Source organism: Pyxicephalus adspersus, chromosome 8 (genome assembly GCF_032062135.1).
Source record: "Pyxicephalus adspersus chromosome 8, UCB_Pads_2.0, whole genome shotgun sequence".
Lineage (NCBI taxonomy): Eukaryota > Metazoa > Chordata > Amphibia > Anura > Pyxicephalidae > Pyxicephalus > Pyxicephalus adspersus.
The window spans coordinates 49,394,527-49,415,528 of record NC_092865.1 but is presented as its reverse complement, the minus strand read 5'-3'; the positions used below and the strand labels follow the sequence as shown (position 1 = coordinate 49,415,528).

Below are 21,002 nucleotides of genomic sequence, written 5' to 3'. Positions count from 1 at the left end.
ATCCCAGGGTGACAACCCTAGTCCTCCACTACAGTGAGTGTTGTCACCTTAGGACAGGAAGTTTGTTACCGCTGTTACAGCAGGATCAGTGACAGGAATAAAGTCAGAACATAACACTAATGCAGCCACCACATCTAAGGACTTGCAATCTGACATTTGTATTCCTGGGTATGAATTCATTCCTCAGGAGAAACAGAAAAGTCTTGTCTTCCTCTCTGCCATGTGACCTCCCTGCCTGATACCAGAGGAGTTTTATCTTGAACTTTAGTTTGCATTAACCACCAGCATTGTGCAACTTCCACTAACTGCAGAAGGGAACTGGGAGAGGGGGGGACAACCGTGGGGAATTTCCAACCAATAGAGATCTGTCCTCAGACATAGAATACTAGAATACATGAAATATGAATATGTATATTGATTGCAATAAAAGATTTCTTCGAATCTGTAAAGGATATTTAAACCCAGGGACCAATGTTAAATCTATTTCAGCTTGCCAGTTCTTAAATCAGATGGCTGCCTTAGTTTTCTTTTACATATGTACATATCCTGAAAGTACAGACAAATACCTGTTGATCCTGCCAGAATTCCTTTGTCCTTGTCACTTCATTTGCACTAGACTGATATCTCAGAGAATGTTATATTGTTATATAAAAAACACTTCCAGCATTTATGTTAAAGAGTAGATGTGTGCAGTCCAAATCAGTACAGCCAGGTCTGACAACTCTTCTCCTACATACAGTACAATAATAAAAAGTTGTCACCCTGAAACAGGGAATGTGAAACTCCCAGGGAGACTTTACTTGATGGCCATTTTGCTGGGTGTGAATTTGTTGCTGGCGGCGTTGTTTTTGTTCTCTGTTCCTGTAATGATGGTCTTGCATGGAACTCCAATAAAACATTGGAAGGAAACCCCATGTGCAGCTTTCTGATGCAGTGCCACTGTAACCCTCTCATATCATAGGCAATCATGGAGCTGCCTGTCCCCACCATAGACATTCATTCTCATTATTTGTCCTGGTGACTACCTGTACAGAAAAGGATGGCAAATCCAAAATGTTTGTGTTGGCACAGGAACAGGAAGTAAGGGAAAAGGTTCACCATTTAAATGGGGACACTTTTTGCTGTGGCAGAAGAAATAAAAATGTTCTTTGTCACTTTTAGACAATGGTTGCAAGGACCAATGGGGAAAGGGTGAATCTATGGGGGACACAGACAGTCATAAAAAAACTAGCAAAGGTTCCAACCCATTACAAAGTCCTTGGGTCAGTTTGCACACATTACCACATGCACCCTAGTGTGCATTGTGAATACATTAATTAATACCTTTTCTGCAAAATGTAAGACCCAACCACTGCTATCAGGTCTTGGCAATGTGGGTGACACCATCAATGCCTCCTGAGCACTCAACATCCCATGAGAATGCATTAGGCAACACTGGGACCACTGAAATGTGCTACAGCACATAGAAATATGCTTTAATGCAAAAAATGCAACTTGTACAATTATTTTCCAGTATGCACCAATGCAGCTCTTATTTTTGGCTTGAAGCCATACATTATACATATTGCCTTATTCTTGCTCAGAGACTACATTGGGCAACACTGCTGATGCAAATACTTGCTGAAAGCTAACAGTTTTGCAATTGCATACACAAAAATAAAAATATATATAAAATACATATACACACTGCAATCCAAACTGTACAGATCCTCCCTCTTTGTTTATACGAAGATTTCCTTTGCATCATTATTGTATAATTCATCATAAAATGTATAAAGTCCCCCTGACAATATTTATTCTTCCAGTATACAAATATAAACTTTTCAGATGATACAAAGTTTCACCAACTTTTCTGGAGGGCAAAAAAGGAGTTAGACTGTTCCATGTTACAAGCAGGGGGGATCAGCCACTAGAGGGGCTCCTCTCCAATAACTTCTATAGCTTGAGTTTGCCTATTGCAGTGGAATAGGCTGAACTTTTGTGAGTTGTGTTTGCAGGGGGGGTTGGATAGGGTGTTGCTGAGTGACGTTTGAACTTGTCCTCCCCTCTGAGGAGGGTGGGTGGTACAGTCCTGTGTGGGTCCCCTGGCTGTGCAGGCTTTGCTGATAGTGAGTTGGCTGGGCTCTCAGCACACTCTTCATGGGCAATGAGCACTCAGGGCTGGCACCCTGCACAGCATGAGGAAGAACAAGGTTATGGTCCTGGCTACTTGCCTGGGCTCCTTTATCCTGGTTATCTTTTACTTCCAGAGCAGCCTCAGCACAGGTAAGTGGCTCTGCACGCTTTACTTACCTCTACAGAATGATGGGGGGATCCTGGAAAAAGCCTTGGGTATGGCAGACTTTTTCTAAATGTACGCTGATATCGATCATTCCCTGATCAATATCAAAAATTGATCAGTAACCAATCGCATTGCCGCCACTAGCTGTGTACAGTCTAAAGATCTATAAAGCTAGACCGCTGCTCAATCAATAAAAAGAATGAAATTTTAACAATCAACATTCAATCAATTATTTGATAGATTTTCATTCTTGAATCAAAAGTCTAATGTTTAAAAAAAAAGAAAACGCAGCTCGTGTATTGCTGGCATTGCCCATTGTAAGATCTGTGTCCCCTTTCCCCGGTACATTCATTGAATTCCCATAAACTCATGTAGACAGCTTTGCAGATCATTGAGGAGCCATACCCAGCAACTTTCAAATGATTAAGGCGAATATTCATAATTAAAAGTGTTCTCTTCCCATGGCGCTGCATGCCCTTGTTCATTCTGATAGCCGATTGGATGAAATTGAAACATTTCTGGATTCTTTAACATAATTCCAGAATATTTTTTAACCTTATTTAATGTAAAGTGCTGCGTAATATGTGGGTGCTTTTTAAATACAGTTTAATAATTGTTATATAACTTTATTATCATTGGATCAGGTCTGCATTGGAAAGTGGACTTTACGACTGTGACACCAAAACTGCACTGATCCTTTAATTATAGATTCTCTAAGCAGTGTTTGTCAAACAAGGTTCCTCCAGAGGTTGCTGGGGGTTCCTTGAGCAATTTGTGACTTTCAGGTCAGTTTAAGTGACACCAATGATCTTTTTGGCTATCTGTAAGGGTGACATTCTTCCCAATGGCCAGCAATGTAAGAAACATTCTTTCCACTGACCACCGCACTAATATACTGTCATCTGTGGATAAAATATTTATACTAAGGGTTACCTAAACACCTCAATACCTCAGATATTTTGAGGGCCCCCCCATGTTGAAAAAGAAAAACATTGCCCTAAAGGGTTAATTAAAAGCTGTTCATTCATACCACACATGCTACATGTGTTCTTTTCCCAGTCCCCCCCCCCCCACTTTACATTTGTATTTTAACCAGTAGGATTATTTTGGAATGAAAACCTTTTTGGACAATGGGATTAAAATGTATGGGGGGGGGGGGGGGGGGGGGGGATGCACGGGTACCGGAGGGACAATGTTAGCCCAGCCTCACCACATGCCCCCATTTGGATAAAGGATTTTCATTGACAGTCCCAGGGTTTGCATGTGTCCATGGATTTTGATTCTTGACTAGTTCCGCTGTAAAACCTCTGAATGAATAACTTCCCCTTCTTTGCAGAAGTTTTCAAGCTGCTTTCACATTGTTTCAGTATATGTTGACTTTTAGCTTTATGTGCATTACGTCAAATTCTGTTTTTCGTTAAGCTAGCATTGTCATCAACCAGCCCTATAATGCACACTGATGCAATAAAAAAAAGTGAACAACGCATGGCACAGATGTGAATTTGCACCATTGAAAGTAATAGCTGACCTGCATTTGTGCACTGATGTGTGTTACAAATGTATAGTTATAAATAGGTCTTGGTTTTTAGAAGCAGCAGTTTGCATATAATGAACATGTAAGTTCAATGACTTCCTCACACCAAAATACAATGTATAGACCTGAACACATTGGCAGCTCAGCCTATGTATGAGTAAATTGTTCCTCTTCTCTGGAGTGGAGCAACAATTGGTTGCCAGCATGTCTGAAAATCTCCATGTGTGATACTGTGCGCTGTAGAAGTTCAGAAGGTCGTTGTTTTTCTAGTTCTGTCCACTAGATGGCCAGTTGGGACCAGCAATGATCGCATCCCCTGCATCGGTTGCATTTGTTGGGCCTCCGGTGGCTAAAAAAAACCCACAGGATGGTCAGCTGTGCTGGCCAGATGTATCACACATAGCTGCGAACCTTTTAGAATAACATTTGGGGACAATTGGCTGTGGAACGGGTGTATGTGAGCATGTTGTATCAAATATCTAAACAGCACCACTCGCCATACAACGATTCAACTATTTGGCATAGTTAAAGAATGACTCCAGACAGACAGCCAGATAACACACAGCATTAAAAAATTGAATAATCACTGTAAAACACAAAATCAGAACTATTTTCAATCTGACTGGTAAGGAGGCATATTATGGTGGCGCCAATGAAAATGGAGTTGGCTCCTCTGGTGTTGCCACCTTTATTCTAATGGAGAAAAGTGAGGTCACCCCCCTGTATATTGCATGGGTGCACAATCTGGTCCACAATACTGGCTGAACAAGCTTATGTTAATCAATTTTAAAATAAGTCGATTGTGTATTTAGGGCCTCTTGAACTCTTCTTGTATTTTTATACTGTTTTTATGATGATTTGTTAGAAGTTCTGTTTTGTCTAAGCTGGAAAAATATTTTCAAAATCAGCCTCTGGGAATAACAACAGTTGTGGTCCAGATGACAAAAAAACAAAACCTGTAAAACAGAAGTTTATTTTTATAAAACTTCCCCAGGCTCCCCTTCCCCCAATCTAATGACGTTATAGGCCCTTCTTCTTCTCCAGTGGCATTGTAGTAATGCTGTGTGATGGCTCTGCCCCAGGGCCCATGACAGACTTAGAGGAAGTGGGTTGAATGACGCAGGGCATCATTCCACCTAGATATTTGAGGACATCTAGTGGTGAAAAAAATTACTTCAAGAAACCACTTTAGATTGAAGTTTAGAATAACAGCAAAATCTTCTTTTGCAGGAAAATGTACTAATTGAAAGTTCCCAATTGCTCAACCAAATGACATTCCAAATCTACAGAATTGTCTTTTTTGGGCCACCTAACACGAGATCAGAGCAGAAGTAACCGTTGCTGTTCCCTTTCCCCCAGCTAATGGCTTGTCTCGTGGCATAACCTAATAGCAAGTCATTATAGGAAGGGGAGGGGTTTTTTTTGGGGGCAGGAAAAGTGTTAACAGGGTTACAAGCTGTGCTCTGTGGACACAGTATAAATTACACGGAGCTCCCCCATTCCCTGGCCTGGGCTGAGGGCTATGAAACATTCTCTTTATTTGTTGCCTGTGCAGAGTTTTCAGCCCAATGAATGGAACCTCTCAGCAGCCCATATTTCCACTTCGAGCACAGCTCAGCCCCACCATCACAAGGGTTAATGCTTCCCTTCTTGTTAACTCCTTCCAAGGAGCAGAAGATTTTTGGCTCCAGTCAGTGAGGTTTGGAACTGATCTGTGGCATTACATTTACCCTTTACTTGACAATCTGCAGCATGTTCAAATCAAAGCAAGAGACAAAGGTAAATAAACTTCAGAGTTTAAGTTTGCAGTCAGTAGAATCTGACTGTAGCAGTCTGAGAATCTTTGGCAAATTTAGGGGCCCCAAAATGGCACAGAAATCTGTCTCCCTGCACCATCTGCCAATCTGTCTTTTGGGACCCTGAAGAAGATGGGGGTCCTGGGCAGCTGGGTCTCGAAATGGTACAGCGTTCCAGCTCTCTTTACTCTCCACCATATTGTCTTTTGGAATCCTGTAGAAGGTGAGCAAAGGACTAGGCAAATTTGAATTTGGTTCCTCAAATGGCACAGCATTGCAGCTCTCTGCACCCTCCGCCATTCTGTCTATTGGGACTCTGGAGAAGGTGAGGCTCCTGGGCGAACATGAAGTAGGGATCCCCAAAATGACAAGCAATTCTGGCTTCTTGCACCATCTGCCATTCTGTCTTTTGTAATACTGGAGGAGGAGGTAGTCCCCGAAATGGCACAACATTCCAGCTTTCTATACCCTCCACCAGAACCTCTTTTGGAGCCCTGGAGAAGGTGGGGGCCTTGGGCATTTGCTCAAGGCTTGTCACTGGAAATCCTTGCCACTTATCATTTTGGGAAATGGTAATATAGCATCTGTACACAGCTTTAGATATGCAAATGGTTGACACTTAGATAAAATCTGTTGTCATCCCATTGGTGGACTCTTCCACTTATATTCGGACGGACCAGAGTATAGTGTGGGGAGCCCACTTCTTTTTTCTATATTTCTGTATTCACCCCCTTGGGTTGTTTCTACATCATTTCTTCTTCATAATAGAAAATTCCAAAAGTAAAGCCCTGCACAGAGACTCAATAATTGCCACTTGAACTGATTATATTGGGTGCAGTTTTTGGAACAGTCATTGTGCATTAAAGCTGCTGGGCCTGTTCTGTTCTATGGAGGAGAGGAAGCAGATGCAGGAATTGCTGCAGAGATCTCACCAGTCCCTGAGACACAGAACAGATCTCTAGTGGCTCTAGGTGCAGCTCAGCAAAATATGTTACAATTGATATTTGTGGTCTGTGGCATTCTCCTAAACTTGTGCAGGCTCATGAAATATCTGTTCTGTTCAAATATCTGTTTTTGCTCAGCAGCTTCTATGGATGCATTAGTAATCCCTGCACCACTGCTGACATCACTTGCTGCATGCTTATTTCAGGCTAATAATCAATGCACAGTGCATTATATAGCCATGCAACCAGTATTTATTTTCACTATGTCGTCCCCTTAGATTTCACACTGTGTAGTACAAAAATCACAACTTCAAGCGATGAGCCAGCTGCCAGTTATATTGTTGCCGTATTCTCAAAAAGCTAAAACGGTTGTCACACCAGGACAGGAAGTGAACACTTTACCTGCACCATAGCCAGAAATACAAATAATTGTAATTAGTAGAAAGCTACAACCTCTGTTTTATTGTTTTTCTTTAACCATGTTGCAGATTTTCATTAATGCTAATGGAGTCACAGATATCAGTAAAACCTGACATGGGGTCTAAATGTTCCACATTCTTTCCAAAACTAAAAAATGCATTATTGCTGCAGAGGCCATTCCCACCAACCGGCACCAGAGGGATCCAAAACGAATCATTCCACCAGACCCAAAAATAAAAAAGTGCCTTTTTCTTGCATTTCCTTTTTTTTAATTTTGCCATTTTCCATTATTACGTCTGTGTAAATAGTATTTATATTTGCACACCATGTTTTTATTTTGCGTCGCCCCATTGTTAGACTCTGGAACAGAAGGCTTCATTCATTCTGCTCCACAGCCTGTTTTAATACTTCTCCTGCAAACCGCAGCAATGCTAAAATTAGGCGTCGCGCTGCCTTGGTCAGGGTCTAAATCTGGTAGTGAATAGGTTAATTGTCTGGACTTTGACTTGTGGCCCCTCCCGGGGTCTCTGCCAAAGAGGCAGCAAAACAAACCTGGACTCCCCCCATTCCACCCAAAAGACACAAATTCTCTGTCTAGGCTGCATTGTGGGATCTACAATGTGTTATAGAGACCTAGGGGGGGGTCTTATAAAAACACAAAAATACTTCCTAGCTGACATCATCCTTAAAACAACCCCCCTCCCTTCCCCTGCTCCCCCCATGATTGCTTTAGTGTAGGATCGCCATGATTCACATATATCTGCAAAGTCACTGAGAGTGCTTGATCGGTGCTACATTCACATTTCATAGCTTTCTATGTGCTGGACAAGAATACCATAAATGACACCAATAACCATCGAGGACGAGGCATGCTACAGAACCGTGAATAGAACTTTTATAGGAATCCACCACCCTTTCCAATACTTCTAACATTTAGAAACACATAAACGGATATATATTTGTGCTTCCTTTGTTGCACCCATATATTGGCTTAACACCTGCATCTCCAAATTGGCATCCCTGGATCCCCTGTGTGTGAGTTAGAAGTTGAGGGATGCCATTCAAAAAAAAATTAAGTGGCCCTAAAGGATTGTTAGATTAAGTAGACTTTGCATCTGATATATTTTTTGTGCATTAAATGGATGCTATGCAATGTGTAAGTGCCGCAGACATCACAGTACCACCACCTGGTTCCTTCACTTGTTCCTCTCTCCTAAAGGATGGATCTGTCATTGTTCAGGTATCATTCAGGGTCACCGTACACGAGACACAAAACAGGGGAATCTCTTATTAAATCATACATGTTCTGACCTTTTGTTTTTTCCGTTCGTACCCATTTAATCATAGTATATCAAGGGCAGGAAAAATCACGTACTCTGGTTAAAATTCAAACTTTTGCTGGTTGTTCCCCTTACCCACACAAAGTTTTCTCTGTACATTGTGGTACATTGTTGCTCATGCAACTCCCTGATTGGCTGCCAGACTGTACATCAACCCCTGATAGGCTATCAATCATTTTTATGATTCATTTTATCAGTCATTTCACTGCCAGGATAATTCGCAGTAGGCCATCGATTTTTAGAGAGGATTTTTTTTTCATTCTGCATCAACTTTCTAGCAAACTTTTATTCCTGTGTTGTACTTGTAGCTGCCAAATGTCCTCAATTTCCAACCCAGAAATTGTACAGATGCCTGGATTTGTATGATTTTGGACCAGCATTTCAATACAGAAAGTAGATGTTGATACTGGATGAATCCTGAACAAAACTGGTGCTGTCTTTCTAGATAGCAGGATAGGTGAAGGCAATGTTTAAACCTGAAAAAAAAATATGTCTGACTTTAGGTACTGCTGTGTATTTAGCAACAGGTTGCCAGCTTTGCCCATAAGTATGAAGTATGGTATGAAGTTTGACCCCCCCCCCCCCAATCACCACCACCCCTATCTATGGTGCAGTACTGGGTACCCTGGAGTTAAGTTCGCCCAGGATACCTTGAATCTGTATTGAGAGAAATGTGTATTCTGCAACTTCTCAATTCTTTCTTAATGTTCCTTGCTGTCTGGTTAATCCTCTGGCTTCAGTTCCTTCTGGCTTCTTCCCAGTCAGTGACTCTTGAGTATTAAAGTCTGTGGCTGAGCAGGACAATGAAACAGCGAGTTGTTCCAGATGGAGAACTGCAGCGGTAGCTGACGCATTTCGCTCAACTCCACTGACTGTGAAGAATATGACTTAAATTGCCAAAAACATATTTTATAGACAAATATTGAACTACTGAATTCCATCCAACACCTGAAAATCCAGAATGGTTTTATTATACTTTTTCAGCATTCATATATCTTAAAAAATGATTGTATAAACATAACCGCTCTGCATGCTGATTTACTGCTGGGATCTGAAGAGTAGCTGAACTCTGATATAACAATTCTGATTTCCAAACTTCGACTGCTGACTGTGATGTGATGACATCACAGGAGAATGCAGCCTATCCATTCACTAGAGATTGGTGACATCACAGGGGAATGCAGCCTATCCATTCACTAGAGATTGGTGACATCACAGGAGAATGCAGCCTATCCATTCACTAGAGATTGGTGACATCACAGGAGAATGCAGCCTATCCATTCACTAGAGACTGGTGACATCACAGGAGAATACAGCCTATCCATTCACTAGAGACTGGTGACATCACAGGAGAATGCAGCCTATCCATTCACTAGAGACTAGTGACATCACAGGGGAATGCAGCCTATCCATTCACTAGAGATTGGTGACATCACAGGGGAATGCAGCCTATCCATTCAGTAGAGACTGATAAAATCACAGAACAATGGATCTGTTCAATTGAGGCCAGTAATAGAATGCAGTCTATACCTTCCCTTTAGACCAAGGACATCCAAGAGAGTGTAGCTTGTCTCCTGTGGCCTGTCATCAATGTGACTATATTCAATTCATTTCATGAATCTTTCCATATGTTCCACGTTATTGCTTATCCTTGACAGCCACATTTTCCTATGTTGCTATGAAATGACACTGAGGTTGTATTATCACTTTCATAGATTTTTAGTGTTTGGGAGATATCTTCTATATATAACATTATTGCATCCCATACCATATCCTGAGTCCTCTATGGATTGTCATATGATTATACAACACTGGTTAAATTTGAATGAGGCTGAGTTATGTTTCCATGAATTGAAATGTACTTGAGCCTCAGTTGAAACTTTAGATGGCGTCTTGTTATAAACCGACCATAAGGATTTGTAGCGGCTTCATATAACCGTCTCACCTTTGGGTTCCACGATAAATTTCCTTCCATTACACAACCAAGGGTTTTTGCATTTTAGATTAGTGAACCACTGTCAGTTTTTTTTCTCTCTTTGCAATCTTTACAAAATTATTTATTGTTCATTGATGTTCTCAGCGCAACCAGAAGTGAGAGGATATCTTTTCAAAGTGCAAATAAATCTCAATACTGTGATCTCCAGGACAGTTGTCCCATCTGGATGATTTCCCCTACAATACTGTTCTAGTAGTTACTCAGAATTTTGGATTTCCCATCATGCCGTGCCCTTGTTGACCCTGTCCACCACCTACAATGAGCACATGAGATGGCAGGGTGCACTATGGGAGTAAAGCAGGCTGACGGGGGCAGCAGGGTGAACAATGGGAATAAAGCAAGCTGGGGGAGGCAGTGAGACTTAAATGATGTTCTGGTACTCTCATGGTGCTAGATACCACAAAACACCTTCAGAGGGTTTGTGGAGTCCATACCTGAATGGGTCAGAGCTGCTTTGATGGCACAAGAGGAACCTGCACAATATTAGGCTGGTTACTTTTGATCGCAGTATATTGTACAATGGAAGAAGTTTGTTAATTTTTTTAACACATATGCAGAATTTTTCCATTAAACCTGACTTATGGTTTCTAGTATAAATTGGCTTTTCCATATATTTAATTGTCCTCAGCAGGCTGATGGTGCACATTTGGTCTAGCATGGAGGTGCAGCAGGGATCATTGGCAGGTGGTCAGAATAATAATGTGACCAGTACGCTGTGCACATCTGATGGAGGGTCGGACTTGTCGCTCAGTAGTGTTCTGTCTGTTCGCTCTATATCTGGCCCTCTGGGTAGCTGGAAGTTGCACGCACAGTCCCAGGGGTAAACCGTCTGGTAGTTTTCCACCGCCAATGAGTGGCAGGGAACATTAAAAGGAGACTCTGCTAAAAACACACAATTCAGGAATAAATTTATGTAGATAAATATTTATTCTTGTTGTGCTTCTTGGTTTTGCACAGACGGTCTGGAGGAAAGTTTTGAGCCACCCTCGTTTCTGGCCTGTGTTAATTCCAAGGTACTCTTCCACTGACAACGCTCTGTGTATATCAAAATAGATACATGATTCAGGAACAAACTTGTTATGTAGATACATATTTACTCTTACAGCCTGGAAGAAAAAGGTTATTGCTACCTCCATTGCTTTTAACAATTCCAAGGTAATCGACAATGGACAAGTTTGTAGAAAGGGCCTCCTATACTCTATTATGCAATGCTGTACCAAAAATCCATCCAAAAAGGGATAAATACATAGATGGAATACATATAATGTAATGTCTTTATGTGGGAAGGTTTTTTTTTCTGTCCATTCACTCCTGAGATGTACAAAGCTCTGCCACGGCACAGGAGATGTACTTTTGGTCATATATGTAGGCCAATATAGTTTCATGTTCATATATGTAGGCCAATATAAGGGTGCTGCTGCCTTCGTGGAATGTAACAGTCGTTGCTGCCAGTTGTCAGAACAGGAAATCTGTTGTATGCTTTGTTTGTTCAGCTGATTTGCGGACCTGCACTGACATGCAGTATTACATGCGTTAATCCTCATTCTCCATAGAGATAAATAAATGGATGTTGACAGCTGTTAAATTTAGCAATCAGCAGGCATGAAGATCTTTATTTACCACGCCAAAGAAGGGTGCTAGTATGTTAAGTTTACATTTTTAATTTTCCAAGTATAGACCTCTAGTTTTTTATGGCATGAGGGTGGGAAGGAACCTTGGTCAGGGTTTTGTTCCCAGCCATTGTTGTGTCAAGAAGTAAAGAAAATCTCTTTGGAGACACATACACCGTCAAAAGTGCTTTCACACATTCTTTGTTTTATTAATGACTGGTCTTCTATATTGCATCGTCTACAAGTCCCCTTTATTTCTAAACTTTTGACATCCCGGCAATAATATGCCACGTAGCACAGCTTGTTGTCTGTACATCGACATTCATTAGGTCAACCATGGAAAGCCGCATTCCTTTTGTTAATGTTCTAAAATTATTCCAGTGTCTTGAATACACATGATGGGGGGGAATGGTGATTGCCTTGAGCAAAAGTCTAGTCTAGGTTACGGGAAAAATGTGTAAGATGGGTTTTCAATTCTTCTGTCATGGTTGCATAAAAATTGTAGATTGCAATATGGGATTGATGACCATAAGAAGAAACCTGTTTAGGCAAAGGGCAAAATCATTAGTGATCATCACATCTGATGTGCAAAGTTCACGGTAAGCCTTCATCGTTATCCATAGTACGTCATTATCAAAGCCTATGTAGTACGTCAGTCCTTGTTCCAGAGGAGCTTACAGTCTAAAGCCGTAATTACAGGTTTACTGCACTCTAGGCCAATTTAGGTGGAATCTCAATAACCTACTCATGTTTTTGTGATTTCTGAACCTCATGCAAGAAGTACATACAGTCAATATGCTGTCCCTGGCTACAATTGAATCCAGGAACCAGTACAAGCAAGGTATGAGTTCTGTGGTGCATGGGATGACTAGTCCAGCTGCTGTAATGAACCACCAAAGGTCTACTTTACAACCAGTTGCTTTTTGTTCCCCTTTGATGTGCTTCATTGTTGGTTTGCCGGAAGTCCTATCTTTCACAATGACTAAGCCTGCTAACCACTCTTTCCTTCTCTTGTCTTCAGCCATGCCAGAGGCATCACTACCAGCATCCATCAATCTATAGCATGTCTCAGCCCTTTTATCATTTAGTTGTCCTCCCCGGCATTGACTTCTGGTCACCACCTGGATCGTATGTCTCCGTAACCGTTCATTTGGGTCTTTTAGTCTTTCTATACTTATGCTTTCTGTGCCTTTTTTACTATTAATTTACTGCTGCTCATCCACTTATTCTTCAACTTTTGCAGGCATAATTGTCTTCCCCATGGAGTTGGTTGTTCTTATAATATACCCCAAATAATAACAGCTTTGGTCAAGTCATCTGGGCTTCATTTCTGGAAGGATCCATTGGATTGTTTCTTGCTGTTTACATTAGGATTCTTCTCCAACATCAATGGCCTTCAGTATTAATATTTTTTCTGATTTGTCTTAGCCCTTAGGTCTAGGCCCATTCTTTGCCTGGGTCAAGAGACTTGCGTACTGACTATGGGAAGGGAATGAGACTTGAACTCCATGGAGGCAACCAATAAAAGTTTATAATTTTCCTATACAATGCTGTTATTGCTTGTGGTAACTCCAATTTTATTCTCCATTCTTTTTCTAAAATCCTAATTATCTGCTAACCTTTCTGTAACAGGCACATAAATATCAAATGTAAAAAAAATTGGGGACCTGTGTAGACTGCCGCAAAGGTTTCCTTATATTTTAAAAGACCCATTATGACCATGGTTACGTGGAAAAAAAAACTGATGGACCCCCAGCTCTAAAATGAAGGTTTTGCCCAGCCAGACATCTCCCTGTCAGCGTCTCTAACCGTTCACTTGTCAGACGGATCTTGTGGTATGACACCCTGCAGGGCAATACATTCCTCTGTGCAACCTACTCTGCTGAAACTTGCCTGACCCTCTCAAAAAGAATCTACAGACGTCTGGTGTGGCATGTTATACACAGGGAATAAGTCCAACAGAGTTTTCTTTTCTCAGAAATTTTGGCAAAAACTGGGAGATCTTATTAATTTTTAAATTATAGGAAAAATGCTTTAGCGATGACAAAGAAGGTGACATGAATGTTTCCTGGGGTGAATTGAGCATTAAATGTCTCCTAAGAATTACAGAATGTCCTTCCATCTCTCCTGGAGCTGTTCCCGTGCCAATTATTGGCCTGTTATATGACATTTTGTTCACAGAAGCAAGAAGTTGAAATTGAAACATTTGTAACCATTCACAAATAATCAGAAAAGTAATGATCAGTTACTGCATTACTAGGGAAGGGAGCTTCGTATCACAAGTTCAGGGTAATTACAGTAAAATGATCAATCACAGATCACTAAAATAAAAAAAAAATTAAAAAAAAAAACTTTTTTCCATTTAAAATGGTGCTCAGAAAATTTTAAAAGTGCTGATCTGTTATCTGATTGGCTAAAGTTGCGTACATACGTTAGATAATCATCGCCCGAGTATAACAGTCATGCTCATCGCAGATGACGTGTACAGCACTCCCCAATGTCATTTATCAGCCTACAATGGGGAATTGAATGACTGGGCAGAAATGACCACTGTGCATTTCTACGGAGGGGAACACATCAAAGTGCCACTCATTTGTCCTTCCCCCTCCCTTTTCCATATAACTGAATGGTGCTATCTTTACAATGGCTACCCATTCATCTGTGAGGGGAAACCATTACAAAGGATGTTTATTAGTGACAATACTCTCACATCCATCTGATGTTTGTATGGGTCTCAATGCATTGCAACCAATCGGAATTCATCTCTCAGCTCATGGTTTGACCCTAAAAATGAGAAATGTAGCCAAAAATGGGCCCCTGTGCTGAGTTGACATGGGGACCCCACCCTTGCCAGACAGATTTGCAGCCCCTGTTGGCTGCAGAGGGTCCAGGGCCCTTGTGAAATGGCACACTATGCACCTCCCTTGATTACAGATTAAGGCTGATTACTTAGCACTATTGGGAGTAACTTAAATGGGCCAATTAGAAATCATCTCATGTTTCTTTCCTAACTTTGGGTTTCTGGGCTCTACATTGCATTCATACAATTATTTGCTGCTTGGGCCCAACATATTTTATCCTGTAGTTATAAAGGTTTTTTGCCCCCGCAGCCCCACAATGTCCTGTGTTTGAGATAACATGATCCATGCCTAGACACCAACCATAAGAAAGATCCCTAAAATGATGCAGAATTCCAGAACAGAAGATTCTTTTTCCATTTCCATTTATTTACAGCAGGGATTGAAAACTACTGCAATGTAATAGCCTACCCAATCCCCCTGCCCCCTATGATCCCATTTTGATCTATGGAGTGTTTTTTCCATACTCTCATAAAATTCTGTTTTGGGGTCTGTGTGCGCAGCTCCGTCTCCTAAATCCTCATCTTATTGTCTGGCACTTCAATGGCTCAGTGTAGCGTCCCTGGGATCCCCCGTCCATCCGTTTCTCTGTCTGGGGAAACCACTGTGATGTTTTAACCATTAAAAAATCTGTATAAAAATACTTTCACCGGCGGATACGTAACTATTTCCATACAGAATTGGATAGGAAGGTATTTATATTGACTTGTACTGTCTCCATATGGTTTAATGCTGACGGCAGCAACAAAAAAAGGCTATTTTCTTTTCCAGACGGAACTTTATAGCACAAAATCTTCTAACCATGACCTTCCCTTATTAGTCATTTTGGTTTGATGAAAGTACCATTGAAGGTGTTTTGTTATGTCTGTTTATTAAGTGCCAAAAAGACCTCTTGAAAAAATGAAATTCAGATCTGTCTTGTGCACACTTCCTACTGTATGCTATCTCAAGGAATCTGATTGGCTTTTCTGGTTGTCATCTTGAGACTACAGGATATTATCCCTATAATTTCACTTCATTGACCCAACCCAATTGTGGGTCAATGCTACAAAGTAAAAAAAGCCAACAGTATACATTAGAGGGGTGTACGGGGGGTGCACGGTACAACATGCAGTAGGGAAAAAACTTCTGCACTAGGAACTGTCCTGGCCATCACAATATAGACTAACATCTCTATAGGAGTGAATAGAATTTTTCTGTTTATGCCCATAATATTTTGTGTTGGTTTCAAAAAATTAATTAGGTAGAAATTTTAAGAAGGCTCATTAGGAATATTGTCTACCCAATATTGAACCCAATTATAATTTTCAGGTGTCAAGGAACCCGTTATAATTGGTGGGGAAAATGCTGCTTGCATTGATTGTCAGTGAGAAGAATGCCCTCCCCCCCATACATCAGTGGTCAGAATGCCACCTTTATAGACAGCTATCTCAGAGGTTATTCAGCCACAGTTTCAGGAATCCCTGGTAACTTCTGAAGAAACAATTTGGTTCCCTAAAACCCCAGTTCAGAATGGCTCATCTAATTTATGCAGATGTTGCTTTCAGCGTTGTGCCATCTCCTAATTTTGTAGTTAAACACTGGGCTGGGCCGATTCGTCTGTCACATAATTGCCACACAATTGTCAAATATGACATAATTGTGTTTTACCAGATTTATTTTACTTTGTAAAAATGCTTGATGATGCAGCCCAACCTAACCATTAAACTGAGGGGTTCACCCAAGGATCATCCAAGGGTTCCATGAGTTGTGGCTACTGGTTTTCCCATAAGATGGTGGCTGCATGGTCAATACTGCTGTCAACCCCATTTCAAAATTTGCAACATGGGTGCAGTTATCATTATAGGTGCATTTTGCCCACCACTGCAAGGGTGCATTCTTCCTATTGGCCACCAATGTAGAAAGTTTTTCCTACTGACCCCCAATGAATTGGTTTTAGAAAGGATTCCCAGAGACCTAAACGTCAGGGGTTCCTCTGAAATAAAAAAGATAGGCTGGTCCAATGACCATATAGTGACTGTTGACTTACAGCTGAGGAAGCCCTTGGTAAAATGTAGTGATGTCATCCTACAATCCATTTCTTTTAACTCTGGTGATGTCATCACTTACACATCCTGCCTAGTCATTCCGCATCTAGCACTCCGACATTCTGAGGTAATGGATAACAGATGGAAGTCTGAATTCCTGACTGGCCACTGGAGATTACTTTCCCTGACTCCATCTCCCCCTTCCTCTACTTATGAAAACCTGATGGGGAGGACCAAGCGGTGAAGCTCTCAGGCAAAGCCATGCGATGGCTCATGCAACAGAGTGGCGTACATGACGATATTAATAATATAATAAAAATAAGTTTGGCTTTGTGTTTCAAAAAATCTAAGATAAAAGTTTATAAAAGGTGCAGCGAGTCCATGGACTCATTCATGGAGTGGCTCAACACAACCTCATGGACCGCAGAGGGGCTGTACTGTGCCCGCTTGCCCATCTTAAAAGAACAGAGACGTTCATAAACTATTGCCCCAAAAATCATTTCGAGGGCAATTATTATTTATTGTTCTCGGCTCTACAGTTCAGCTATGTACACGTCACATAAAAGTCACCTGAGATAAATGGTCGTGCTCATGTTGGGCAAAAATCTGACAATTGGCCCACAAAATATGTCCCAGAATGACTGACCCAGAACAACAGCTGTTCACTCAAATGGAGGAGACATAGTGGGGTGCAGCTCTCTCATCCTCTGTCCCCCTCTTTCCATAGAACAGAACAGCACTGTGTGTACAGAGCCTACTGGTTCATTTGGCACTGGAAACAATCACAAAAGATCAATTCCATCGACAATCATGTGACATTCATTGTTGCCTGTTGGGGTTTAATGCATTAAACCCCATCAGAAACCTGTTTCTGCTCATGGTCTGACCCTAAAAATGCCCCAGACAATGGAAGATTTAGCCAACAGTGCAGAACTGACTTTGGGCTCACCCTTGTGAGGGTCCCTTGTTGGCTGAGGAGGGTCCAGGGCCACTTGAAGTGGCATGCTTTGCACCCCCCTAAATCAACCCTGATTAGATTAGCGCTGATTACTTTAGCGCAATGAGAAGTAATCTAAAACACCCAATCAGAAATCATCTTCCTGCTTGAGTTGCTTTCGTAACTCTGGGTTCCTGGGCTTTGAACTGTATCCTGATTTTCTGAATACGCCTGTTTATGTAGGAAAGAATGCGAACGTATAAAGTATCCATTTCACAGGGGATTTTACCACTCGATTTTATGAGGTAAATTCAGATTTTTGACATTAGAAGTTTTATTGGATGCGCTCCCAGAGTTGTGTTGTGAAGATTCTCCACATTTTATTGGGGATTGCAAAAACCTTCTAAAGGATGTTCCTGTCAGTAAGACGCCTGCTGCAATCCAATAAACATTTTCTATGTTGCAGGTTTCTGAAGCATCTCATGGGGCAGAATTCAGAAAATTCCAGCACAATTACTTACATTTGAATCTGCTGGTGCTGTATGTTTTTGGGTCCACTATCTGCCATATAGACAGGAGCGCCGTCTAGTGGCTGTGCTACTACAAAGGGCGTCATATGTACACTGCAAACTTACAGAGTGTAAATACCAGCTCAAAAGTTATGTAACAACTTAACAAACTCATGCCTAAAATAGTTTTTTTATTCTTCCTTTTTATAAAGTGTCTTTCTCTTTTCTTCCTATTTAAGCTGAGGAACACGTCACTGCCGGCATCTGGAAAGGGAAGCGAAGGAGAAGTCCATTGCAAGCCTTATACGACAGTGAACAGGTAGGTAGGGTCCTATTTAGAAATGTCCAGGAACAAAGAATCACCATGCACGTGCTATGTATGTGATCTTGTAGGCTTTGAAGTCCTCCAATGTGTAGATCATGGATTGTCAACCAGAGTTCCTCTAAAGGTTGCAGGTCAGTTTAAGTGACACCAATGATCTTTTTGGCTCTCTGTAAGGGTTACATTCTTCCCAATGATCACCATGCTAATCCACTGTGATCTGTAGATTTAGTAATTATAACAGGGGTTCCCTGAAGACCTGAAAGTTATTTCAAAGGGTTCCTCCATGGTAAAAAGGTCAAGTAAGGCTGGTGTATATGTAGGATTGACCTTCATTGTGTGTAACTGCCAACTATAATGATTTTTTCTTGTCGATTGTAGTTGGAACCCTCATCAATCCAAGCTACACACCAAAAGCGCCGGGAGCTGCTGGCCAGCGCCTGCAAGACGTACACTCGGAAACGCCGCGTGCTGACCGCAGAGGACCTCAAACACCTGGTCGTGGATGACACCCATGGGCTGATTTATTGCTATGTGCCTAAAGTGGCTTGCACCAACTGGAAGAGGGTCATGATGGTCCTCACCGGCCAAGGCAAATATACAGACCCTGCCCTCATTCCAGCCAACGAGGCCCACATTGCGTCAAATCTCCGCACTCTTACAGAGTTCAGCACCCCGGAGATCAATTACCGCTTGCGGAACTACCTCAAGTTCATCTTTGTAAGGGAGCCTTTTGAAAGGCTGGTATCCGCTTACAGGAACAAGTTTACCCGCACGTACAACACGGCCTTCCACAAGAGGTACGGCACCAAGATCATAGAACGTCATCGCCAGGATCCTTCACTTGAAGCACTTGAGCGAGGGGATGACGTCACTTTTGAAGAGTTTCTTTATTACTTGGTTGACCCCCAGACTCAGAGAGAGGAGCCGTTTAATGAGCACTGGGAGCGGGTCCATTCCTTGTGCCACCCGTGTATTGTCCAGTATGACGTAATTGGTAAATACGAAACTTTAGAGGACGATGCCAGATATCTCCTTCAGCTCATCGGAGTAGGGGACTCCATAAAATTCCCATCTTCTTCCAAAACCACGCGGACCACCGACGGCATGACGGAACAGTTCTTCAAAGGCATCAACCGCTTCTACCAACGACGTCTTTTCAACCTTTACAAGATGGACTTTCTACTCTTCAACTATAGCATTCCATATTACTTGCAGATACATTGAACATGCAATGAGAAGGTGTCTGGGGCCTGGAGCCTTTTACAACACCTTTTCATTGGAGGAAAAGGAGATGGGAGCCATGTTTTTCCTTTTTTATATTTATTGCCAAATTTGTGCGCTGTGAACGTATAGACTTTTATAGAATGGCCACGTTGTGGAACTTGGTCAAACACTTCCTAAGCATTTTTTATTAAGAAAGAAAGCCTGTCTGCTTTTAGTGGTAGTTATACTTGATGGATGTTGTGTCATTGAACTTTTTTGATAAAAGGGAGCAAAATGAGGCTGCAGGAATCAGCCATTTTGCTGCAGTAACATGTTGCCTCGAGCAGCTTGAGCCATCGATTTATAAAAAAAGGCGGTGGTGAGCTACCGAATAATTGGTCGATGTACTCGGGTTGAAAATGAAAGAAAATGTTTCTATGATGGTGGCAAGAGGAATCCTAAAAAAGTAATAAAGGACTACCAAGGTTTTGGAAATGCTTACACAGAGTTCCTTATAGTGTAATTCTTAATTTTAGATCTTTTCTCTCTCTTTCTCTCTCCTCTTTGTGTTTTGGTTGTCCTTTCCTCTTTCCCTGTCCTCTCCGTCTTTCCTCTCCCTTCTCCTGTCTTTCCTCTCCCTTCTCCTGTCCTTTGCTTCCATTTCTCTGGTCTCCTCTCTTTCTCTCTCGTCCTCTCTCTCTTCTCCCGTCCCTTTCTTGCTGACCACTTCTTGAGAATATTAGGTTTTCGGTCCTTCACTCTTTAAACCTTTAAACTCACAGACCTACAGCACACACAACATGAAAGTCAGATTGATGTCCCAAATCTTGCATGCTTTTTCCATGTCAGTGACCCAAAGTACTAAATCCAATGTGCCAGCCAGGCAACTAGCATTTGGAGAAGGAGATGTCTGTGACACCACCCATTATACTTTTCCAGTAGAGTTCCTTTAAGACACTCACCTTTTCCATGTCTCTTTGTGCCCATGCTAATCTCCAATGAAGCCGAAAGATACACTGGCTGTTCACAACTTTTTCCTTTAACTTGTGTGATTCTTTCCCCTAGTAGCACCCCTAGTGGGAAATGGCAGAAAGTCGGTAAACAGGGGGAGCGGGTGGAGAATAAGCCTCCTTTGACTGGAGAACAGTCACGGTCGTTGTCCTGGCTGTACTGTGGTTGAGCCTTGTTTACCTGCTGACGCTCGCTTTGGCTGAAACAGGGC

General features: G+C 41.7%; 1 protein-coding gene across 1 annotated transcript; it reads left to right on the top strand.

Moving 5' to 3' along the window:
- The first annotated feature begins 2,073 nt into the window (after positions 1 to 2,073).
- On the top strand, positions 2,074 to 20,281 carry CHST13 (carbohydrate sulfotransferase 13). The gene is made up of 3 exons (XM_072420535.1): positions 2,074 to 2,265; positions 18,492 to 18,571; positions 18,956 to 20,281. The coding sequence occupies exons 1-3, from the start codon at positions 2,178 to 2,180 to the stop codon at positions 19,799 to 19,801; spliced, it is 1,014 nt and encodes a 337-aa protein (XP_072276636.1). The 5' UTR covers positions 2,074 to 2,177; the 3' UTR covers positions 19,802 to 20,281.
- The last annotated feature ends 721 nt before the right edge of the window (positions 20,282 to 21,002 follow it).